Source organism: Alexandromys fortis, unplaced genomic scaffold, assembly GCF_014885135.2.
Source record: "Alexandromys fortis isolate MF-2015 unplaced genomic scaffold, M_Fortis_MF-2015_v1.1 scaffold_7, whole genome shotgun sequence".
NCBI classification, from domain to species: domain Eukaryota; kingdom Metazoa; phylum Chordata; class Mammalia; order Rodentia; family Cricetidae; genus Alexandromys; species Alexandromys fortis.
In genome coordinates, this window is record NW_026067920.1 from 2,591,790 (window position 1) to 2,617,781 (window position 25,992).

Consider the following 25,992-nt stretch of genomic DNA (forward strand, 5'->3'; position numbering starts at 1 on the left):
ACCAGAAACGGGGTTTGACCTACGCTGTTCAGCTCAGACCCTGGAAGCTGCTTGCTTGGGACTCTGGGCCCTACTCCAAGAGATTCATAGAACCTAAAGAGTCGTGACAGACCCCTGCAGCACAGGATAAGAGAGCTGAAGGATCAACAGGGATCCCCAGGGGATCCTTCATCCATGGTGCAGAGCCTTCTGCCAGCAGGTCCCGGAGGGATAGTCTCGGAATGAGACTGGTAGACATGTGCTAGTGATTCTGGCCTAGCCAGAGACCCACAGGGGTCCCCACTGTGTGTACCTCGCGTGCCCCAGCTGGCATCCGGGTCTGCTCCACAAGGGGCCAGGTTGGCATTCTGGAAGAGAGAAAGAGAGAGAGAGGCCGGCAAGAGGCAGGTTGCAGGGGGCAGGCAGCAGGGGGCTCAGAGACATCCCCAGTGCTTCCTGGGTCCTCACACTGCTGGAGGAGAAGGGTGTTTGGCAGGTTTAGGTGACAGACAGATGGTAAAGGTGAGCTTTGGAAGGAGAGTACCCATGCTCTAGGGAAACCCAAGAGTCATCACAATCCCACTGTGCCTACAAGACAGCAAAGGGGCACTTGCTGGCCACTTCTTCCTGGGGGCTATGCATCATGCATACTCTCTTCCCAGAGTCCCCAGTGCCGTGCCTAGCTACACAGCCCAGACTGCCAATGTCCATGTCCCTCAAAGCTCCAAGACAAGAGGGGCCTCTGCCTCTCTGCGGAAACCATAGGCATTCCCACAACTCCAGGATCATCAAGGATTCTAGTGTCCAGAAGTCCCTGGTACCCTGGACAAAGTGGTCTTGTTCTGATATTAATACCCAAGAAGTGACATTCTTGGGGGTAGGGGGCTGTTACCTGCTGTCATTAATAAACTGTCGTGTAAGCGGCATTGTGGTCATTGAAGCTCTTTCTTTCTCTTCCGTCTACTTGGACAATGCATCTGTACAAGCTACCTCTGTCTATAGAGGTCCACCACTGTAGGGTGCACCATCTGCAGGACCGCAGCACTGCAGCACCTATGTCTTGTCTGACTCCTGCCCCTACCATACCTGCTGTCTGTACCAAAACTGCGGGCTGAGCTGAGCTCCCTGAAGAATGCCTGACATTACCCCAGGCCCCAGCTCAGTCCAGGGGTTGAAACAGGGTCAGGGCTGCTGGGCAGAGTTTTTGAAACCAGGCCCAGGGATTGCATTTCAGCAGAGCACTGCAGGCAGAGGCACCGTGTGCTCCACTTATAGATACAGTTACAAGAGAAGCTGCTTCTGATGGCCCTTATGGCAGACGACAAGCTGGGGGGCAAGCTGGGAGCGTGCTACACATCCCAGAGGATGTGGAATAGAGGGACCCTGCATGCTAAACAGAGAAACAGAGGCCCAGAGATATGACATTACCTTCTTCCTGCCTCAGAGCTGGATCCAGCAGGCTATGGCCGGCTGGGGAGAGGGTGAGTGTGGGTAACAGAGGGGTTGGAGCAGGCCTTTATTTAAAATCTCGATATGTGGCTTATCATGGACTTTTGAACATGGATTTGGATATTCTCTCTCTCTCTCTCTCTCTCTCTCTCTCTCTCTCTCTCTCTCTCTCGTTTTGTTTGTTGAGAAGCCTTGGTTGGTCTGGAACTCTCTGTGTAGACCAGGCTGGTCTCAAACTCATAGACCCCTCCCTGTCTCTGCCTTCCCATTGCTGAGATTAAAGGTGCACCTTTAATCCCTACCAAGTCCAGTGGATTTGGGTCTAACACCACTGCAGTAACATGTGATGTACTTCAATGATTCCATCCTCGGGTTCAACTGTAGTTTGCCTCTCTGGGTCCTAAGCCCTAAATTCTTGGCCAGGGGTCTTTGCATGAGTCGATAACTCTCCATGACCTCTCACCATTTACCCTTAGAAGTTTTTAAAAACAGTTCTTGGGAACATTGTCTCGGCCTCAGACTAGCACCGTAGGCACACCTGTCCATCAGAGAGCCTCTTGGCAGCCACAGATTGACTGACGCTGAGGATGAATGCTGCCACCTAGTGTTTGGAATCTTGTATCACAAGCAGTTTACCACCCAGGCCAATACCTCCAAGCAGAACAAGCAAGCTTCCTCAAGCCTTCTAGGTCTGAGGAAAGAGAGGAAAGATAGGAAATGGGTCATCCTGCAAATGGAGGAACAGGAATCTTGGTCTAGAGCATAAGGAATGGAATCTATGCCCCGTGTGGCTCTACAGACCACTCAGCGCAAGCAAGTCTTGGGCTAACCTGTGTGTGTGGACCAGCAACAGAGAAACAGCCCAAGACTGCACTGCCTGGCCCCACCCTGGTTAACTGCTCTGTGTTCTCAATGAGATACTGGGACTTTAAAAGGTGACAGGCTATTCGTTTTTCCCAACAGGGCACTTACCAGCTCAACTGACACATTCTCCTATCTTGCTGCACCCCACAAAGTGGGAAAACATCCTCAGGCTTCCCAGACAAGGCTCAGAGAGGTCAAGCAACCTTGCTGAATTCACACAGAAAATGCACAGGACTGTAGGGGGATGAGTCCATGTGCTTTGCTTTCCTGAGACTACACTATAACCGCTAGTAGGAATGAGATCATAGCCGCCCACACTGGCGGCTGTGATTTTCCTGCTAAAGCCACGTAGGAATGAACTGTTTGACTCAGCAGATGCTGGTGCAGAAGAGGGCATGAGGGCTTGCTTTGAAGTCCTGACTCATGTGGAAACCATGCTACAGAGCTCGGGAAAAGATCTGACAGCTGGATCTGTTCTCATAATCACTCAGATATAAGAACCACCCCCTCCACCCTGGTGAGTTCTAAAAAATAAAGACTCCAAAAGTTACATAACTTGCCTCAAGACGGCTGGGAGTTCAGGGCTAATTCAAACACACGCTTTTTCCAAGACCACAGCTGAAGATCTATAGTCACATAACAGCCCCGCCCCCACCATGCCTCTCTCAGAGACAAGTCTTATGGAGCCCAGGTTAGCTTTGAACTCACTATATAGCTGAAGATGGCTTTAAATTCTGGTCCTCTTGTCTCTACCTCCTGACAGAGACTTTAAAAATATAAAGTTAAATAGTTTGAGACAGAGTCTCACCATGTAGCCTTGAATATCCTGGAATTTTCTATACAGACCAGGCTGGTCTCTAACCTACTGCCTCTGACTCCCAAGTGCTGGGATTAAAGGTGTGTTTGGGAGACTCTTGTTTACTAGACCTATGTTTTATTTTAAGAACATGCAAAGCACCTGTTGGCCTTGCCTATGATCGCTGTGCTGTTTGGTACATTTACGTTTCTGAGATCTGCCATGGATCATTAAGCCCGGGAGGCTGACACTCTCCGTATCTCTGCTCCCTCTTCATGTACCGTTTGTTTGAAGCTTAACTTCACTTTGCCATAGCATCTCTACTCCCGCCTCCCATCTGTGATTTTAGCATCTCTTTCTTACCATTTCTAACGAAAAACACATTTTCAGTGTGTATCATGTAATGACATGCTATAATACTATTTTTCTAACCAACCTGACAGCCTGGGTTTTTGGTTTGTTTGGTTTTTGCTTTTGTTTTATGTAATCTAGTCTCTTCACAGGTAATACCAGCATTTCTCCAAGCAGGACTTCTTCCAGGGACTTCTTCCACAAGGACCTTCAGGTGGTCAGTCACCATTACCTTACTGATGGGCCAGGTGGCACAAGTCAATCATTCCTGTGTCATTCACAGGGGAACCTGCAGCAGGCAGCTGCTAGCCTGCTGGACTATGAGCATCATCCTCCTGCAGCAGGTTTGGGCATCAGGACATTCCCATGACTCTCACCATGTATGATGCTAGGGGTCACTAGGTCTGTGACAAACTCCTCTCAGATCAAGACTCAGAAGGACTTCTGCCCCTTAAGATGAGGGAAACTATAAAAGCCATGATCACAGCTATCCAGCCCTCACTACCAGGACACATGCTTTGGCAGCTTTTCTCAGATAGTGTCATTTGTTTTCGATAGAATGTTCTCTGGGGGCCTCCATCTCTTGGATTTTGGTCTCACTGAACCTGTGTGTTGACTTAGACTGCTCCCCCCCACACACACACACAAGAATTCTTTCTGGTAGCAAAGCACCCAGTGAATGATTCTGGGGCACTGAGGGTCACCGGCAAATGTCTATTGGCAAGCACTGCAGAAACTCCAGAGAGAGGGGCCAGACTTGAGCTGCTGGGCATGGCTATAAAAGGCTGCTCAGGTAAGTGAATAGCCAGCCTTCTGCTGAAGAGACGGGGGAGCGCACACGAGTATTAGGAGTGAGAATGAGCAGGAGCACTGGCAGGGGACAAAGGATCTCAGGGCCAAGTGGAAAGTCTTGTGAAGATGGACTCCACCTTTGAGGATCTCAGAGTTCAAGCCCAGGGCGCTCAGATCTGCTCACTCTCCATCCTATGTTCACATAAGGCCTGCCTCATGGTACTGCAGAGAATTAAGATGATGTTCACAATAGTTCGGGAAAGAAGATGGATTCACGAGGTCCAGACCACCTATTTACAACGGGACTAGGAGGAACCAGTAGAGAACATGACCTCTGCAGACAAAGTTCATCGTTGCCACAGGCAGGCTGAGACTCTCCCAGGGGGTCGTCTTTTATGTGTTCTCACAGAGGACTGACTGGACACAGGCTGGGCACACATTCAGTCTAGTGTCCTTCCTTCCCTCCATTCACCAAGCAAAACCCCAGAACTTTGATTGTGCAGGGGGATATATTAGCTAGGTCAAGCCAGGTCACTGGCACCTGAGGACCCCTTGCTTAGAGAGCAACTGTTGCAGATAAAAAGAGAACATTCTAGAAAGACAGACAGGGCTCCCACGGCTCCTAGAGCCCTGACTCTGAGTGGAAGGTTTGACATCTGGTGTCAGAGGAGTCCTGTGTGGTTTCTAGCCCTCTGCTGTCCCTGTGGAAAATAAATTCCATTGGAGAGAACTCAACGAAGCAGGCAACATGCAAGGTCCATTCCAGAGCAGGAAGAGAGGTTAATGGGAGGAGAAGCCATGATCCTTTAGATTCCATCCATGCAGAGGCATCTGTATGGGGGACACCCTGAGGCTGGGTCTTGGACAGAAACACAGTAAATCAGAGCCTGATAAGATGGAGGAAAACAACAGCTAGTCCCAAAGGATACCTGCAGCCTCTGGAAATGCCTCCCTGGTCCTGGGAGTGTCCCATAGCCTTAGAGAGAAGCATATTTCAGACAGCTGGCCCTGAGTTTACATTTTGATAAGACCACGCCAGCACCACACACACAGACCTATTTGATTCTCTTGATAAGTGAATTGTCTTGATTTATATACAAACTTCCTGACACTAGGCAAAGCTCCCTGGGTGATGGAGGTTCTCCTGGAGCTGTGTGCCTATGTGAGGCCTGGGGGTTCTGGATCATTAGGACACCCCAGCCTACAGCTCTTCTTTGAGAGCCAACATGGTTATAGGCGTCTCATGAAGGGCACTGGACCAGGGCACATGCCAGGCTCTCTTTGGGGTGGCAGGCTGAAGGCCTCCTGCACTTGCATTCATGGGTCTTGAAATTAGAAAGGCAATAAAGGACATGTTCCTAGTGACCACACGTTAGTGACATGGGATGGTTATGGCGCCACGGGCACAGAAACACTCTAACATTCCAGATTTGACTGGATCCAGCCACTAGAGAAGGAGGTGAGGCTGAAGAGCATCTCAAAGCAGTCCTAGTCACTCTGGGTGACCTATATCTCCCCCTGGCTTCCGGGGCACAGCAGAGAGAAGCCAGAGTATGGCCAGGTGCGGTTTTGTCACTCTTGATGAGGAAAAGGCTCCGGTGGCAGCATCTGGGGCAGAGCGTCAGGCAAACGCAGATGGGCAAGCAGGATTCCTGTCTTTTCTGGCTGTCACAAAGTCATGGGGACAAGTGCAGGTAGGCAGCAAGTGATGGTTAGTGCCCCACAGGTGGGGAGGGTCCAAGTACCTACCCGGAGGTCCAGGCCATCCTTCCTGGGTCCTGGGAGAGTGTCGGGTTTGGAATAAGGGAAGCCTGTAACAGACACAGCACAGCCTCGTCACGCACTCACCCCGGCCAGGCGAGGGCAGGACCCATGACTCTTCCAATAGAGACAGGACTAGGCAGCTGAGAATAAGCAGAGGCCCCTAAAGATAATCTGCCTGCCTTATTTGTGACCTTCTAGCCCCAAAACATGGGGGGGGGATCTGAACCAATTATTAATACCAGAAACATTATTGAAATGGGGCCCAGCCCAGCTGGTACTCAACTTCAGGAAAAACCTCAGTATCACACCACCCAGGCCTAGCTCTTTACCCAGATTCAGACATCCTATGCTAGGTATGACTGTGGCCATCCTGCACTTTGATGGCCACCACAGGCCACCACTAGTCAAATGGGGCTGGGGATCTTTGAGGTTGGTGAATCTCAAGTCCAAATAGTGATTCCTAGATTCTCTTTAAATGAAATGAGCCAGGCAGAGACACAGGGGTCCTCGATGCTCGCTAGCATGAAGCCAAATGTCATGGGAGCTCCCGGGAAGCCAAGGAAGGGGCAGGGGGCTATGGGCCACACCCCCACAACATTCACACCGAAGTGTCCACTGAGGACTGACGTCAGCACCAAGGACAAAACTGCCACCTGTCCTGTCTGCCCTGCTGCTGAGCATGCCAGGTGGTGCCCTGTGAGCTCAGAGACCCTCCTCCCAAAGGACCCACTGAGGAAAGTCAGGAGCCTATGACAGCTGAAGGGGCTAGATGTCTCTCTCCTCCAAGAGGAGGCTAGCAGCAATGAAGAACTTGTCTGTTGTGTGGATTCTCGCACAGATTCAGCTCTGCTCAGACCCTACTGCATCAGAAGCCTATGATTCTGCAAGCCCCCCAGGCCCTTTGGATGAACAATAACAGCAAATGTCTCAACTGTGTTTCTGGCCCTCTAGTCAGGCACTGCACATGGCCTTCCCTGGCTCAATATTCAACCTCTCCCATGCAGTGGCAACCTTCTTTCCATAGGCCACATGTTTCTCCCACCTCCCTAACAACTGCCTTAGACAGGGCTGAGCAATTTTTAAAAATCATTTCAGTTTTAATTATGTATATGTGTCTGGGAGAGGGGAAAGGGTCTGAGCATGTTCACTGCTGGTACCCATGGGTCAGAAGAGGAGGTCAGTGGCCCTGGAGATGGAGTTATGGCTATTTGTGGGTTGCTCAGTGTAGGTCCTGGCACCTGAGCTCTTTCCCCTGCAAGAGAGCAATGCTCTTACTGAGCCATCTCTCCAGCCCTGGTCATACTTTTCCCATTAAGTTGGAAAGATGGGGGTGAAGAGATGGTGCAGGGTTTGATTCCCAGCACCCCATGGTGGCTCACAACCCTTTTCTGGCCTTTGTGGGCACTGTGTGCACATTAATGCACAGACATACATACAGGGAAAACATCCATACACATAAAGCAATTTTTTTAAAGAAAGAAACTTGAGAAGGGGATTGGTGGCCACGCCACCCTGCCCTCTATGCCTAGACTTTGTCTCTTTCTGAGGTTTTGAGCCTGTGCACTTATCATCTTCTTTCTGGAGAAGGTCCCTTGGTCACTCTTTAAGGTAACAACTTCTCTCAGCTTTCCCCCACCTGAGAAGGTCCCTGTGCCTTCCATCCCGAAGTACATTCCCACTGAATGTAGAACTCACAGGCCTCCCGTTGGCACAGGAAGACATGCCACTCGCTTCAGGTCTCCGTCGTTTCCACATGGAGTCAGCTGCCACCAACTAGAGCTTCCTGTAGATGACATCGCTCTCCTCGCTGTGGACTTTCAAGATTTTTTTTTCTAAAACCTTAGTGTTTAGTGTTCAGAAGTTTAGAAGCACGTCTTAGAGTGGACTTTTCTGATTGATCTTCTGTGGGGTTTACTCGGTCACATGACCTTGCAAGCTTCCATCTTCTGCCAAGTCTAACATGTTTTCAGCCACTGTCGCTTTTAATGTTTCTAACCCATTCTTTTTTTTTTTTTTTTTTTTTTTTTTTTTTTTTTTTTTTTTTTTTTTTTTTTTGGGGTTTTTTTTTTTTTTTTTTTTTTTTTTTTTTTTTTTTTTTGGTTTTTGGAGACAGGGTTTCTCTGTGGTTTTGGAGCCTGTCCACAGCTCTTGTAGACCAAGGCTGGTCTCGAACTCCCAGAGATCTGCCTGCCTCTGCCTCCCTAGTGCTGGGATTAAAGGCGTGTGCCACCACCGCCCAGCTTCTAACCCATTCTTTCTCCCCTTCAGGGAATTCACAGACACGACCACTATTTTCAAGATTCCCTGGTGCTTGCTTTCCTTCTCTCCGTTGTCCACACCAGAACGAAGATCCTGATGCCCACTGTGGGAATCAGTTATTCTGTCCCTGTACCCGCACAACAGGTTTTTCATTATTTTACTTTTCAGTTCAATACCAATTCCCAGTTGATTCCTTTTTGAAGTAATTTGTGTTTCTTCCATGAGACCCTTTCTCTATTCCAATTTCGACACAGCTGCTGACTGGAGCATCTTTCTGACTGATGTCATAGAATCCCTGTCAGATGATGTCAACACCAGTTCTCACCAGTGTTCTGGTCTGGGGACTCTTTCTCATTCCAGTACTAACGCCACAGCTCTGGGTGCTGCAGATCATCTTTTGATTGAGTCCTGGATATTCAGTTGCTGTGACAGGAGGTGGGATCTTGGGTAGTCTTACATTTTGGCACACCACGGTTCTGTTGGGCCCAGTGTGCGGGGCCGGGCACACAGACTGATTCCCATGATCATTGTTTTTCAGAGTGACTCATAAGCTACTCCATTCTTCTCGACTTGCCTGGGGTTGCTGGTGCCCACCATGATTCCTGATAGAGCTCCCTGTCTGTTTGTCCCACCAGCTGGGAGGCAGAAGATGCTAGTGATAAACTCTGGACCTCCTCCCTGCAGGCTCCATCCCCATCCCGTGACACTGCAGGGGTCGTCAGCCTCCTTCTCCTTCCCATCCTGTGGCTGCTTGCTCTGCTGTAGTCCCCTTCTTTCAGGTATACTTAGCAGCGAAAGCTAGACAGGCGTGTCTACTGTCGGTGTTCCTGTTCTCTGAGGTGCTATCTAGGTCTTGCCACATTCAATCTCTCTGAGGGAGGGATTGGCTATTGTGTGATTTTTAAAGGTCCCAGAGTCCCATGTACAACAGAACAGATAAATTTTGTATTTAAAATCCCTTCACATATTCAGAGTGTCATCTCTGTGCTCAAGGGCCTCTGTGCCTTGGACACAAGGGAGCTGGGGCCTAGGCAGATCAAGTGACCTGTATAAAGATCAAATGACCCTAGCAGGCCTTTTATAGACCTGCATATCTGATATGGTCAGAAGCCTTCAAGAGTGTGTGGCCAAATGTGGATATGACTGAGAAGTGGGTGTGCACAAGAAGGGACAGGTACAGAGGACAGAGGACCCCGAATAAGTTCCCAGCTGTGTGCTCATGATCCTAGGTTATATCAGGCCCTTTAGGCACTGGACACCCTGCTAACTCCTGGGCTAGGCCCAGGCTTAGCCTAACCACGCACTCCTACACCAGCTCTCAGGCCACCCACAGCCACTATAAAGCATGCTGCTGACTGCTCTTGAAGCTGGCTCTGTTCTTGGCTCTGTCCTCCTCCAGAGTGGCTCATAAGAGGTTAGGAAACCACTGAAGACTCAAGACATGACTGAGAGCGATAGGGTGTGTTCCTGGTGCAGTGGGAACTCACAACACCAGAGAACATTCTTCTGACAACTGACCAGCAAGCCACAGAAGGCCACCATGCCTTTGTTGGGGTCCAGCACATGACTGTCATTGCCTGCTCTGTGCAGGGTAGCTCCTCTCAGCTCTGGACAGCAGCACTCAATGGCTCTGAGCACGTGCGATTTAGGCTGTAGAAGCAGACGCTGGTGGAAAAGGCTTGAGCTGGCAGCTGCAGGCTCGCTGCAGCCTGGCATGTGAGTCTGAGTGTTCCACCTGGACGTCCTCACAGGACTGCACGCCCAGGTGCCAGCCCCTCATCCTGCAGGTCCCCAGATCATTCTTGTTGTTACATATAAGGAAATTTCATACCATGGAGGCTTGCCAGGGACCCAAGGTCACTCAAGTGTGCCTTGCTAGGGCTCTACCCGCTGAGCCCAGATACAGGTTCAGGGCTCTGTGTCCATTCCTCTTGGGGTTTCCTGGACGTATTAGTTGCCTTCAGTTCTTTCCTGAAAGCCATGCCTACTCCCATCTTGTGTCTGGCTAGTCCCTCTCACACTATACCATTGTGTCTGCCTTCCTAGAGCTCTGCAGAAGTCAATCTCCAAACCTTCACATATGCTATGCATTGCCCAGATACCTCGCTAATGCAGATGCTGGCAGCCATCACCTTCCATCCATCTAGGTCCTAGCTCAAGGGAGAAAGCTAAAGTCCTCTGGGGCTGTCATTGCACAGGGTGGGGTGGGGGCTGGTAGCAATGACATGGTCAAACGGTTTGCTAGCTCTGCCTCTACCCTCAGCTGGATCATCCCTTCCCAAGCATTCATTGCTTTCAGGACCACATCTTGAGGCCTGCTGGACAGTGGCCTCCTCCCCAAGGACTTCCTATATTCCCATGACACATTTCCCAGCATGCCCTAGCAGTCGGCTTGCATATGCCATCTGACTCGCCCCACCTCACTGCAGTGCCACAGGACAGGAGGCCTTTTCTGTTTCAGGCCCTGCTCTGGTTCTGCACCTAGAACAGGGCTGGGACATAGAAAGTATCCAAGGTCTGTGTGCTCCGTGCCTGGACTACTTACCTGCCCACCTGGACCCTGATTTGGCACTGGAAATGCCAAAGATCTTCCAGTTTTGATATCTGTGGACTCTGCTGCCTAGGGGTGTCAGTCACAGCTCTACCACCAGGCACTTGGCCGTCCCCCTCAGTACTCCAAGGAGACTGACAGGTCATAAGGAGCCTGCTCTGCGTACCACAGGCAAGGGACTTCGGGGCAGCTTTCTCACCGAGAACTCTGCGGGGGTCAAAGGGATGAGAGAAAATCTGGCCCACCCACTCTCTCTTCCTCCCTCCCTCCATCCCTCCCTCCCTCCCTCCCTCCTGAGAAGAAGAGAGTCACAGAATCCTGTCCTGTAGCTGGCTGCTGCTGACTGGTTGAGAGGGAGGACAGTGAGCTAAGAAGCAGAGACTAGAACATTTCATCATTCCACGCTCTACAGGGGCCTCATGTTGGAGGGCACAGAGGTGACGGCAACGGTGAAGGCACAGGCCAGTCTGGGGTGAAGTGGCCTCTGCTGAGGTCTTCCCTGTACTTCCTGGATGCTAAGTCAAAGAGACTCATTTGTCTCCAAGCCCCAAGGCCCATGCCATCCCAAACCTACTCCTCCCACTTCCTCTCAACTTGGTGATGTAAAAGAAGGGTTTACTCTCTGGAAACTTTGGGGCCTTGCTAGGGACCACAGAAACCCTCTGGCAGTGTCTTCTACAGCCCAGGTACTTGAATTAAACCACTATCATGCCTGTGTCTGTGTGTGCACATTTGTATTCACATCTGTGTGTAAGAGACCACAAAAAAGAGGATAGGACAAGAAAGGTCATGAAGGTGGGACCCAGAGGACATGTGTCCACAGGGTACAAGCTACGGAGGAGACTGGGGGCTTAGAGTCTCTCTGTAAGGCCTTCAATCCCTCTTCTTATGAGAAAAGCCAACCTTGTCCCCCTTTGTGCAGACAGAAGACATTAATGAGCCCTTGCACAGAGCCAGGAAGTTCCCGCATAGGATACAGAAGGAATGCAAGCACATCTCTAATAAAACACATGCCCGTTGATAGGGCAGAAAAGCCTGGCAGAGAACTGCTGCCCTGTGGGACTGTACAGCACCGCTGGGATGGAGGTAAAGGCACAGGTGCAATGCTAGACCCTGTGGGCTTCCTGCTCAAGAAATCTGAAGTCAGGACATCAGGGGGAAGCAGAGGCAGGAGGATATAGTCATGGCTGTTGGCACATAACAGGTGGCATGGGACCAAGCACAGATGGCTGGGTTCCCACAGGCCAGGTGCACCCACATAACACCTACTTCCTGTCCACACCATTCGTGTTGGCTTGCTGCAGGGATGCAGCAGAGGAATGGGATGGCAGGCAAGTCCTTGTCACTGTGGGAGTGACCATTGAAGACACCTGGAACAGCCTGCCTCACAGAGACAACCCCACTCAAAAGTGCCCGGGATGAACATTCTCATTCTGGCATCTGCAGATGAGAAAGTACTACAAGGGGTGAAGGGCACATGCACAGGCCACACAGCATAGTGAGAGCAGAAGCGGGACCCCGAGAGGATCTGTAGCTGGGCATCTTCCCACATTGCATCCCTGCTCCCTCAGTCTGAGCCACAGGCAGTCCATACATTCCAGTGGGAACTGCTGAGGGCACAGGCTGGCCAACACAGGGAGAGTCTGGGTGAGGTCGTGGGAATGGAACAGGGCACTTCCCTAACAGAGCAAAGACCAGAAACTGAAAAGCACCATCCTGAAATACCAACATAAATTTTTGGCCCCCAGCTAATGCCTAGATGCCAAGACACCACATGGGGCAGTGAGAGCTAAGGGCAGCCCTATGCCCTGCTCTGTGGAGGGGCCTCCACTACTCAAGTACCACAAAGCATTCGTGCACAGCCACAGGAGGACAGCATCTGGGGCAGGGACTCTTGGGACAGAGGGCTAAGAGAGGGTATGTGGCCACCCCAGTAGGCCCGGGCAGGCACGTGGGATTTCCACCTCCTCTCATCATGCCTTCAGCTAGCTCTTCCCCTAAGAGAACCTACAGAAGGACCCAGACCTATGGGACCCTCCCATGTTCACATCAGCCTGTGTGCACGGTCTGAGATCCTGAGGGACCTCATCTGCTTACACAGGCCGCACACGGAACAACAGTCCCATTGCCGATTAGTCACAGTGTCCAGCTGACTGCATCTCCACTCCTCTCTCTGCTGCAGGGCACCTCCCGTATGCAGTGGTCAGAGAGTGCCATCCATGGTCAGGAGGGAAGGTGGGTGGGGACAGCCCGACTGTTCACTGATGGCCAACCAAAGCCCTCTTGCACGCCCAGGGCCCAATGAGTCAGCATTGCTGCTCTGGTCTCTATCACAGTCATCAGAGAGCCCAGATTACACTCAGCTGGTGCCACCATGACGCCAGGTGCTTGTTCTGCTTTTTCACACCACGGAGATTCTCATGACCTCCATTTCCAACCATAGGCACAGAAAACAAGCCACCTCCACCCCCACCCCCCACCCCACTCAGCAGATACCAGAAACTGCTTCTGGGAGAACCTGAGTCCGCCTGCAATCCTGTGCTGGCTCTGCCTGTGACCTACAGCATCTCCAGTGAACAATGCAATGGGCAATTACTCCATTCTTGAGAATCACCCCCAAGCCAGACTTCACAACACCCCCAAGGCTAGGCAGACATCAGCTGTTGCCTGTGATGTCAGGCCATATCTCCTAGAATCTCCAAGTGCCTTGCTCAGGATGTCATAGGGACCAGGACAGTGCCTTGTACCAGTTCCAGGTCTGGTCTCGCCCCCTGACCATGACCACATCAGCCCCCACCCACCCACCCACCCACCCAGGGAAAGAGGCTCTGAGTGCTGTTCTCTTTGCTTTCTTGCCAGCTCGGAGAAAGCCACGAGGGGGCACTGTGAGCACACTAGTTAGCTGCGTCACTGCAGAGGTGGTGGGTGAGGCCAGGGCTCAGACCTTTCTTTAGCTGGCTTGATTCACATTTGATTGCTCTTTGGCTGATTTTGCTTTTAATTTTTATTTTTTGAGACAGAGCCCCCCTATGCAACTCAGACCTGTCTCAAACTCACAGCAATCCTTCTGCCCCATTCTTCCAAATGCTGGGATTACGTGCCTTCTCTTGGTTTCAGTGTTTTCAGGGAGGAAAGCTGAGATTTGGGGGCCCACTCAGTAGGGGCCCTTGGCTGGCAGTGTCCAGTGCACATCAGAGGAGCCACTCACGTGAGTAGAGGCCGTCCCCAGGCATCCTCGGCAGAGGCTCCCGCTCAGCCCCGCTGCTGAGGGACAGAGATTGGCTGTCCAGGTCTGGAGAATTTGTTCTGGTGTCTGCATCCCCTTTGAGGAGCAGCCAGGTAGTCTTCTGCAGAGGAACAGAAGGTTATGGGAACACTGAAGTCATCTGCCATGGTGAACATACCTCACCAGAACCTTCTAGTAGCTTCTGTACATCTGCCTCACAAGCTGACCCCCGCTGCTTTTAATACCAGCCTTGCTATTAAGGGTGTCTCGCTCATACACTCTGCAAGTTTGTCAAGCAGCTGGAGAAATGGCCAAATGCTGCCCACAGCCTGCTGCTGTGATGCCCCTGCCCTCACGTCCTCTCTGGCCGTTTTCACAGCATGACCACATCAAAGGAGTATATCAGTAAGGTCTCCTACCTTCTACTCTCTGGCCATTTATAAAAAGCACCCACCAAGCTGTTCTAGAACCTTCATGTCAAGTACCTCAGAGTGTACTGGGTTTGTTTCCTCAGTCACAGCCATGACCTGGCTGCACGGCAGAGCCAGGACACTAGCAGAGAGTGTGCTCATATCGAGTGCAGGAGGAGGCAGGTGGGGGTGGCTCCCACCGTGGGCCTCCCAGGACCTCAGGGGCGGAGAAAGAGGACTGGAGCTCCACCCTGCAGGAGCGTGGCCCACCGCATTACCTTCCTGCTGTCCTGATCAAAAGTGCCGTCCTCCACCTCCAATCGCCTGGTGGCTGGAAGGGAAAAATCCGTTTGTAAAGGCAGCTCGCCATGTCCTGGGGGCCCTGCTTTACATCATGCTCCAAAGTCAAAGAAAGCCAAGGAAAAGGACAACAGAATGAACACCTTTCTCGGACCAGGATGCACTAGAGCTACCTCCTCAGGGACAGGGCCCAGAAGGTGAGCATGTCCCGAGCAAAGTGACACCTCTTCGCAGCACCAGCCACACCTCCAACCAGGAGAAATGGAGTCACATTTTCAGACGAAGTCACATTTTCACTTGGATTTGATAGGTATACTTTTGACCTTGTGAGGGGGACCCTGAAGGGACAGAGGTCTCAGTCTCAGAGCCCTTGGTGCCAGCCACAGCTGCATGCTTCTTGGGTATCACCACTTCTTTCTCAACATGAACTCTTCAAAACTGGAATTTGGCCCATCTCACAGATGGAGAGACTGAGGTTCAGGGAGGTGACTTGCTCTGAGGTCATGAGCCAGCATGGATAGAGGGCTGAGAGTGACATGAACTCAGACAGTCAAAGTCCGAAGTCTCCCCTGCCTGTTCCACTGAGCTACCTTCTGCCTGCCCAGCCCTGAACTCTGCCACTGGGAGGAGTCCACAAGAAACAGCCAAGAACACCAGTACACCCGGAGATGAGCCCACTTGGAGCAAGAGTTCACACCCTCATGACAGCCAAGAGATTCTGGGCAGCATTCTGTCATCCCACTGGGCTGACCCTTTCCCAGGAGTAAACAGAGAAACCATGCAAGGCATGCTAGTATGTTCCAGGACCTGCCAAGACCTACCCCAACCCTGTGCACACAGCAGTGGCTGGAAGCCCAGGGGTCCTACCCAGCTAGGGCTTACTTAGCTCAGGGAGGAGAGCAGGCGGGCTTCTTACCTGCAGCCTGCGGTGGGCTCAGCCCTGCCCGTCTCTTGGAGCGCCCTGCCTCCTGCACCACCAAGGACAAAACTGACACCAGGTCAGAGAGCTTGGACATTGGGGACTGGGCTACAGGACCTTGACAAGATAGGGCCAAAATTGTAAACTGAGTACTTCCATCCTAGACATCAGGACTCTGTGTCTCCCCGACCCACGCTGCCTGTCTCTTCCAGGGAGAGACCTTTTTTGGGGGATTAAAACAAACCCTCTGCTTTTTCCACATACAGGAGAGAATTAACCACAGACCTGCTGGGGAGGGTCAATGGAGGGACGCAGAGGGGTGGGCAGCAAGACTCCTGTGACTGGATGGCTGTCATCGATTGTGGCTAACACACCAGCACTGACTCTCAGCAGCTGGCCAAGGGCACAGGGACAAACAAGCTGTGGCCACTCCAAGAACTGATTTTTATGCCCCCACCATCTGTGCCAGAGACTCCAGGCGAGGGGCTCTTCAGGTTGTGAGATCCCACCCCAGTAAACCAGCCGTGGGCTTTCAAGATTCCATAAAGCCACGGGTAACACACTAGCCAACACGCTACAGCATAGTGCTACGCAGGGCTCCAGAATGCTCCTCCACTTGCTGAGAATGTTCTGTGGAGACTTGACAAGGGTCCTCTGTAAACACCACAAGCTGTGACAGATGTGTAGTGTGTCGGGCCAGAGACAAATTCACCAAGTATTTTGCACTGTCTGTAGGTTGCTTCTATAACAACTCAGAGCCTCAGTTTCCTGATCTGTAAAATGGGAAAATGCCACTCTACCTTCTCCAATTCACAAGAATCAGGTGAGATGGTGTCTAAGAATACAAAGGCTGGTTTACAGCTTTGAAAGGCTAGGACTAGGCCAGAGGTCAACCCTGAAGGTAATCTGAAGGCAGCTCTTCCCTCCTTTCCTCCTCTAATTCAGTTAAATCTGAACACACTCATGTGACACACATGTGTCCCTCTGGCTGCCCATCTGTTCACTTCTGTCTACTCTCTTATCCTTCCACCCACCTGCTCACCTACCTACCCACCCAGACACTAACCCATGCTTCTGCTCACGTATCTATACCTATCCACTAAGGCAGCCATTAGTTATCCAATTTATCCATCCACTCACCCACCCATCCACTAAGGTATGTATGTATGTATGTATGTATGTATGTATGTATCTATCTATCTATCTATCTATCTATCTATCTATCTATCTATCATCTATCTATCTATCCATCTATCGTCTATCTATCTATCTATCTATCATCTAAATTCATCTATCTATCTATCTATCTATCTATCTATCTATCATCTATCTATTCATCTATCATCAATACCCACCAAGCATCAATTCCTCCATCCATCCGCCATGCACTAATCTACCCACCTTTTTATCCATCCATCTCCCACACACCCATCCACTAAGCCATGCACCTACAACTATCTTCTATCCACCAAGCATCCACTATCCAACTCCCCCATTCCTGTATCCACAGCTCTCCAGTTATTCACCCCCACTCACCCATGCATACCCCTCTTTGTCTTCTCCATTTCTTTGTTCACTGATGCATACATTCATCCACGCTGCCCTGACCCCATTATATCGGGCCTCTGTCACCTAGTCCTTCAGCCTCACCCCTGCACCTGCCCCGTCCCGAGCATGAACACAAAACAGACATGATGTTTTTCAGCCTCAGCTGACTGACTTCATTCTCCCTGCAAGGTGTAGACATTACAGGGCCTTGCCTTTGCTCACAGGGACCTGCACACAAATCTGCCTTTCCACTGAGCAACCCGTAGGAGATGCTCAAGGTCACAGCACATCTGATGTGGCTGGCGCCTCCTGGAGTGTCTCACATACTGACCTCCAACACAACAGTGGACGCAGAAAGCGGATGGATGCACACAGCCCAGAGCTTCCGTGGGAGCCAAGCAGCTTGCCTTTGGTGGCACCTACACCTTCCATAGCTCTGGCTTCTGGGGGGCCATTGACTGTGCCCAGAGGCAGTCTATGGCCATCAGACAGTCTCAGCTCTGGTCTCTCCTGGAACTCTGTCGGCCATCAGTACAGAACCATCCCTGTCAAGTTCGGTGAGTGTCTACACACACATGTTGATGGCTGGGCCCTAGTCACACCTGGTTGGTACTATCACTAGTAGGTGGTGTTTCTGTACACACGGGGAGGGGAGGGGAGAGGCTCTGGGGCTTGGTGTCTCTCCTCAGGTCTCAGGGTTCCAGAAGGGTGGGGATGGGGGTCTTGCTTCTCTACTCAGGTCCAGACTGGATTTCCAAGAACGGGACCCATGAGCAAGACTTCTCTTACCTTGCCCAACACATATCAAGCATCAACCTGTACAGTTTGCATTGCTTTGGAATTATATTCAGAGAGAATGACCGTGTTCACATGTGTGTGCATGTGTGTGTGTGTGTGTGTGTGTGTGTGTGTGTGTGTATGCATGCATACACACTGGGAGCAACTCCACAGATTTTCAGCTTCGTAGGACAAGGATGTACTTGATCATATGATCTCAGGGCAATTTTATGGACTCTGCTTCACAGGGCAGGCTATGTTTCGCCATCCCTATGGCTCCAGCTCTGAAGTAGAGCCAGACACATAGTGGATGCTCAAAAACCACACCTTAGATAAATTAGTGAAAGCTTCTGGCATCTCTAGGTACTGGGCTTCTTTCTATGAAGTTGAGGGAATGGCATCTGTGTGCTGACTGCTACCAGAACTGACAGTAGCATCAGAGGAAGAGCTACAGAGCTGGCACCTCTGCCTGCTGGCTTCTCTCTCACCCAGTGTCCCTCTTCCAGAGAAAGAGGCTCATTGTGTCCCCCAGACCACACAGAGGAACTCCTCTGAGGCCCATAGGCCTGTGTCAAAGTGTGCTCTGGAATGACTGACTTTCTACATTCCTGTCCCATGTCCCTCAAGAACTTCTGCTAGGCATGCCCCACTGGGTACCAAATTTCTAATGCTCTTTATGGGCACAGAGCTACCTGATACCTGGTCTTTCATCATATCTCAGAAGACAACCCCAAACCAACGTGAGACTCAATCTTCCAGGGAAGAAACCCCAGAGAGTCACAGCAAGCCCTTATTCCCATCTTCAACCAGGGACCAAAGAACTGGGAATAGACAGGTACTACTCGGATGGTGACCCTGAGAACATGGGTGGCCCCCTCCCCCACTCACTCATGTCTGTCCCAGGCTCATGATTGCTTAGAAATCAAATGTGAACCTGGTGAAATAGCAGTTCCATCCTGGACCTGGACAGCCAAACTGTCTAGGAAGTCTTTGAGGAAGCACCATTTGTCTTAGACAGTCGTAATGGTCACTGTACACTGTCAACCTCTGAGGACCCAGAGTCACCTTGGAAGTGAACCTCCAGCCTCATCTACGAGGAATTGCTAGCTTTGGGATATTCCCTTTGGGGAAGGAAGGGTGGTGTTGATTACGTTAACTGGAGTGGGAAGACCCACACTAAACGTGGGTGACCATTCTCTGAGCCGTATAGGAAGGAGGAGTCTAGCTAACACTGTTCTTCAACACGCTCTGCTTCCTGGCGGTGCACGTGCTGTAACTAGGTGCTTCCCGCCACTGTGACCTCTCTACTGCGAGGGGTGGCACTTCTGAACCAGGAGCTGGAAAGAACCCCTCTTACTTCCGTCACTTTTGTCAGGCTGTCTTATCACAGCAGCAGGAAAACAAACTCAACAGTCTAAAGGCGGATGTTCTCTTTCCTCCGAGAGACCGCCTCTGGAGAGCCCTTCTGTCAAGCAGCTCTGCCATTTTCAGAAACTGCCTGAAAGCTCTGAGGCACAAGCCTAATTCCATTTCTGAGGAAATGAACCCTGAGGAAGGAAGCATTTCTCTCTGCTAAGAAGCTGGATGTGAACGGCTGTATTTTCACCCATAACTGCCTCCCCAAGGCGACAAGGTTGGATGCTGTACATGTGTGCTGGCATGTGTATATGTATGCAGCTGTGTGAATGCAGGTATATGTGTGCACACAGGTGTGCATGTGTGTGTAGGTGAGTTTGCATGTGAGTGTGTATAAGTGTGTGTGTGTACAGGCATGTGTGAATACAGGCATATGTGTGCACACAGGTATGTATGTGTGTGCAGGCAAGTGTATGCAAGTGTATGTGTGTGCACACGCATGTGCAGGTATGTGCGTTCGCAGGCAAGAGATTCCACTTTCACATGGAAACACAAACAGTCCACAGCTTCTCTTGAGCTGCAGACATCCTGAAGCTTCTGACTCAAGCAGCTGCCAAGACCCTGTGCGTCCTCCTCCTGCCTGACAGGCACTACAAGCTGATCCTTGCGATGCCTGGTGGTATGGACGGGGGGGGGGGGGGGGGGGGGGCTCCTTATCTTTTGCCCCTGCTTACTCCATTTTTATCACTTCCTACTTTTTTTCATCTCTTCTCTTCCTCTTTAAAACCAGTAAACACTAAGCAAGTAAAACTTAACTGTCATAGAAATACAGTCGGTTCCCAAAATGCAAAAAAAAAAAAAAAAAAGAAAAAAAGACAACTACAGCTGATTGGGTCAGAAGTCAGCTGCACAGTCATGAGTGCTTCATGGACTCAAAAGCATCCTGCCTTCCACCCCAAGTGTCACCTCCACCCAGTGGGCACAGAGGCCCAGCTATCCTCATGGCTCTCAGAGCAGGACTGAGACTCCGGCATCAGAGAAGAACACTACTATAACCAGCAGTGACCATGTCCAGTGACTTCAGAGTTGAACGCTGTGAGCCAGTGCATCTGGGGGAAAGGCTTGGCTGCTTGCAATGTGTTAAATATAGGATCTTAAGCTAATGGAACAGTCTTGTGATTTACTGTCATCTCGCAGGGGCTGTTTCAAGCTGGAGTGAGGATTAAAATACCGCTGCTCATGCCTAGATCAGGCACCAGAGCTCCTCAGGGAAGGCTTGTGGTCAAGTTGCCTTGATGGAGCAAGCACTTGGAGGGGGTAGAATAGTGAGCAATCATGCTCTCGCGCGAGCGCACACACGTGTACACACACATACACAGGTAGGCATGCACAGGGCATGCATCCAATGTCCTACCTGTAATCAGGGGTGGGGAGGCCTTATGAATACCAATGGTCTCAGTGCATGAACTGGAAACCGAAGGCACCCCTACACATCTGTATTTCCCAAGGGTCTTTAAGGAGCTTCTTACTGCTAAAGCTCTCTAGTCACTTGCGGTTTGCACAGCTCACTGCATTCTGCATGAGTTTGCATTGCCGAATGCCTGGCCAAGGTGGTGCATGCCAAGATCTGCTTCTTTACAAAATCAGCGTACAGAATCCTGGACTTGGGTAACTAACTGTGTGGTTTCTTCACACTGGAGTGGCCTGCAGACAGTGTCTTATGTCTAGACTACAAGGCTGGTGCCTGGGAACTGGGAACCTGATCTCCCCCAGGGGCTCAGGTAAAAGATTTGAACCCTAACACTCTGACTCAGCCTGACCCTATCAGACACAGTTGGTCAATTACATAAAGTGACTTTCTAAGGCGAGGTGCCAAGGCCAGCTCTGCCTGGACCATGGGTATTAACCACACAGTCTTAGTGCCTGGTGGTGATGCAGAGGTAGCAGTGGTTAATCAAGGCCCATAAATCAATCTTTTTCCCTGGGCTCTGGGTGGTAAAGAACCCATGGTCCTCCTCCAAGGCTGTCCAGCATAGTGCTGCAGGGGTCACCTAATGGGTGTTCCTTTCTTTGGTTGGGCCTTTCCCCCCACTTTTAAGACTAGACTTCTCTTCTTGGTAAACGGTGTCATAGTCTTAACTGTCCCCACCCATCTCTTGGGGAGATGTGTGCTCTCTGCTCAGATTCTGGAAACCAGGGCTTCAGTTTCCCTCTGTGAGAAGGAAAGACATAGCACAGGGCCTCTCTCCACACTGAGGAATAAAACCCAACACAGTAGGCCTCCAATAAGCTGGCTACTGCTTGTTAGTATGGGAAGGGGGTGCTTTTCTTGGCCACATCTGAAAAAGAACTGTCCATGCGGGAATCTCTCTTCCCTTGCATCTTAGTGATGACATAACAGTCCCCACGCTGTGCGGAGCCCTTTACAGTTTAGAACTGTCTCCACCCTCATGGTTCTGTGAGCAACTCATACCCAACACCATAGGGATGAGGGGGCAAAGGGGCAGGAATGGCGGTGAGGAGGTGGAGGACACAGTGGGAAAGGAGTCTAGTTTGCAGATGAGGAAACTGAGGCTCATGGAGCTGAGGTGACCTGCTCCGCTCACCCAGAAATGCCAGTTCTCACTCTTCTAGAGTCCTGCTCCACGGCCCAAGCAATCTTTTCCTTGCACTTCTGTCCCAGGTATGTTCATGTGGAGAAGATGTGGGGGTCAGAGGGATAGAGACACCCTTGCTACCAACCATCTCTAGCTCCTACACAATGCAAGGAACCCTATCAGCTGAGGGCAAGGCATCCTCTTCTGTCACAGATATTATTCCCAAAAGATGGGGCCTAAAGCCTCCCTAAATTGCAGCTGGTTCCAAGTTACTATTTTTCAAAGATCAGGCCTGAGTCAGGGCATGGGTGAGAAGCCCCCCAGTTCCTCACTATCTTGACTGGGGCCCCCATGGTAGCATCAAAAACACAAAATAAAGGTTCTTAGTTCTAGCAGCTGCACCCCAGTTCCAGGTGCCATGCATTAGCCTCTCCACATGTCTCCTCTTGAGTGAAAAGCGACCTCCCAGGCCCCTACTAGTGAGCGTGCATTTAACGTTCAGCCAGCAGGGCCTCCCCAAGCCTCAGAGCAGGACACAGCAAAGGGAGCATTCAGAAGCAAGAGGGTGCAACAGGCATGCAGGCAAAGCACGGCAGCAGAGCCCGGCAGACCAACCGTACCGTGCTGTTTGTAGATAGGGGGCTTCCTATAGATGTTATCTTTTACGCCAGTGTCTGGGAAGAAGAAGGAAAGAGAAGGAAAGAACGTGAGGGGAAGCAGGGAAGCAGCTGCAATGCTCTCCACCCTAGGGCTTCTGTCCACTCTGGCTCACCCAGCCTGGAATCACCCGCCAAGTTCACAAACAGAAAGCAGGCTAGGCTGAAGCCCCACACCTCCACCAAGCATCCCCTACTCTAGACACCACCTCATATGGGAAGGGGACAAGGAGAGAGGTGGACAGGGAAGGAGGCAAGCAAGAACCTTGGGGTGCTGGGGGAGCCCCTTTTCTCCACCTTGATCCAGAACAGAAAACGTTTTCTCAGTATTTGTGAGACTTGGAGAAAACCCAAACATGTCAGTTTGAGGGGACATGCAAACCCACTGCATTAGGATTTTTTATTGTTTGGGGACAGAACCTTTTTTTTGATTATTATTTTTTATTTTATTGATTTTTATTGATTTCTATATTTTTATCTGCTCCCCTTCAACCCTCCCCCAAAGTTCCCATGATCCCAATTTACTCAGGAGATCTTGTCTTTTTCTACTTCCCATGTAGATTAGATCTATATAAGTCTCTATTAGTGTCCACATTGTTGTCTAAATTCTCTGGGATTGTGGTTTGTAGGCTGGTTTTCTTTGCTTTATGTTTAAAAACCACCTATGAGTGAGTACTTGTGATAATTGTCTTTCTGTGTCTGGGTTACCTCATCCAAAATAATATTTTCTAGTTCCATCCATTTTTCTGCAAAATTCAAGCTGTCATTATTTTCTGTTGTGTAGTACTCCACTGTGTAAATGTAACCACATTTTTCTTATTTTTTCTAAAGATTTATCTATTTATTATGTATACAGTATTCTGTTTGTATGTCTGCCTGCAGGCCAGGAGAGGGCACCAAATCTCATTACAAATGGTTGTGAGACACTATGTGGTTGCTGGGAATCGAACTCAGGACCTTTGGAAGAGCAGGCAAAGCTCTTAACCACTGAGCTATTTTTTCAAGACAGGATTTCTCTGTATAACAGCCCTGGCTGTCCTAGAACACGTTTTGTAGACCAGGCTTGCCTAGAACTCAGATTAAAGGTATGCACCACTACCAGGCAGAATCTTGTTTTCTAGTTCAGGTTGGCCTTGAACTTATGCTGCTCCTGCCTCTGCCTTCTCAGTGCTGAACAACTGGTATGCACCACTACACCCTACTCCATGGAGTAACTTCTAAGGAAGCTTGGTGTTTGGGGATGCTCTGACAACTTTGGTGTGGCCACAATGGTGCATGAAGAACCAACAAGCACACAGGGACCTACCTGGGATGTGGAAGTGGCGTGGCGCCTGCTGATAGGTAGAGGAAGGAGGCCTGCTGTCGGAGAGCACCGAGAGACTTGGGGTGCTACGGCCACTTTCGCTGCCTCCAGACGGAAGAGCAGAGGCAGCAGGTGAGGGGCAAGAAAGCAAAGCAGACGGTTTCAGGCAAAAAGAGTTGATCTGCAGTGAACCCCCTCTCTCCTGCCTGAAGGAAGCCCACACCTGAGTCTTCCAGCATGGGCTCTATGACTTCTGTCCCAATCTGCAGTGTACCTGGCCCCAAGAGGTGGAAGGGACAAAGGGGCAGTGGTTGAAGGGCCAACCGCGTGTTATGTGTGGGTGGTGGGCAGAGCCCAGGATCCTGGGATGTGAACACACACGCAGGCTCACAATTCCTGCCTCCCTGATGTAGCTTAGGCAGGAAGGTCCTGACTGCTTTGAGATCCCATCAGTTAACTGTGAGAAGGGGACTAAGGTGTAGAAATGGGTCAAAAAGCATCCCTTACAAATACTTTGCCCATGTAGGAAACTGGGGAGTCAACATCCATCAACTTCCACAGTCCTTGATACAGGCTGTTTCTGACAAGCAAAATGAGCATCAGGGTACTCTGCTGCCTCCAAGTTCTGCCTCAGCAGGAGCTATGTTTTCTGTTTTGTGAAGGAGGCCAGATGATCAAATCACCCATCAGACACCTGAGTGGATGCCCCACCTCCCGCCAATGCAGAATGCGATGGATAGAACACGGTGGCACTGGACACGTGATGAGGAGCACGGCTCACAGCAGGACACCCCATGGCACAAACGTTCCCTTCCTTTAGACATGGGAAACTCTGCAGGGCTGTGCCTGATTGCCTGGCTAAGAAAGGGGTCTCTAGATGCGAGAACCATGCCTTTGAATGGCAAGATCAAGTAGCTGGACCCTAACGCCAATGGGACAGAAGCCAGGTCTAAGTAGACTGGAGACAGCAGGAGCATCACAGGCAGGCAGGGAGGGCCTGGCTGCAGGAGGTCCCAGTAAGTGGCCACCAAAGGAGACTAGTGATTCCTACTCTGGGCGTCTTCTCCTGCCTGAGCATGGTCACTAAATTCACCTGCAAACACCAATGGGGCTTTGGAGAAGTCAAAGATTTTGTTCCAGAACTGGATGGAGCCTTCTGTCTGGCTGCATCCACTGAGCTTCTGTTCTTCCTGGCAATAGCAGGGGTCTCACCCCAGGAAGATGGGAACCACAGTCTCTTATGCATGACGCCATGACTCCACATGTCACTTAAGTTATGACACACACGGCGGCTTTGAAAACACAACTGTAAGCCATCCACCCTGGCTGAAGACTGTCCCTACTGGCTGACATCCCTGGGCTGAGCCTCTGTGGCTTGGCCTTGTTGAGTCTAGAACCTCACATGACCAGGCCTTTCTTTCTTTTATCTAGACTTCATGGTCACTTCTGTTACCCTCGCCCAGCTGACGGAGGATTCTAAAATGTTCCAACATCCCTGTCCACTCCAGAGCTTGACCTTTATATAGTGCAATGTTCCCTGAAATGGTAAGTGAGGTTCCTACATGTGGGTGCACTCACTGATGTGGGGGCTACAGTTTCTCAGTTGATCAGAGAGGCCAAGACCAAGGGAGCTGAGGCACAGTGTGGTAGCCTTGATGTTCCACAAGGACCCTGTCACATTTACTAAAGTAGCCTTCAATACCAGCCACCTTGGTCTCTGCCTGGGACACTACCACTGAGCCTTCCCTGCCCTTTGTCTGACCTGCAAGTCCCTTCCCAGGCTCCATACTGTCTAGACCTTCCTGGTTCAGACTCAGGATCTGGCTTTCAAAACCCTCAGGAGGCCAAGGCCACCACAGGCCTTTCTCTTTTCCGCAAACATGCTCCCTGTCTCGTGTAGCTGAGAAAACATCCTGCTGACCTCAACCCCACAGACGTGCCTGGAGCTCTGCTGTGGGCTTTCATGGTGTGCCCATGTCAGTCCCACACAGTGGGCACCATCTCTGTCACCTCCTGAGAAGGGCAAGGACTATGCTATGTGAGGTGGGCACACTGACTACTTGGAAACCAACTTTCCCACTGGATCTCTGTGATG

General features: G+C 50.8%; 1 protein-coding gene across 14 annotated transcripts in view; it reads right to left on the reverse strand.

The window, feature by feature from the left end:
- Positions 1 to 25,992, reverse strand: part of Ablim2 (actin binding LIM protein family member 2) — a 121,453-nt gene that overhangs the window by 10,427 nt on the left and 85,034 nt on the right. For 4 of the 14 annotated variants that reach the window (XR_007591460.1, XR_007591459.1, XR_007591458.1 and 1 more), the window contains 6 exons: positions 23,901 to 24,002; positions 22,559 to 22,612; positions 14,720 to 14,772; positions 14,014 to 14,152; positions 5,981 to 6,042; positions 293 to 347 (listed from right to left, as the gene is read on the reverse strand). Coding sequence is in view for 10 of the 14 variants with exons in the window: in XM_050141212.1 (XP_049997169.1) it covers positions 293 to 347; positions 5,981 to 6,042; positions 14,014 to 14,152; positions 14,720 to 14,772; positions 22,559 to 22,612; positions 23,901 to 24,002 (465 nt within the window). In the remaining 4 variants the exon portion in view is untranslated. The remainder of the gene's footprint in view (positions 1 to 292; positions 348 to 5,980; positions 6,043 to 14,013; positions 14,153 to 14,719; positions 14,773 to 22,558; positions 22,613 to 23,900; positions 24,003 to 25,992) is intronic. The other 10 variants (XM_050141207.1, XM_050141204.1, XM_050141205.1 and 7 more) reach the window with 4 other exon arrangements.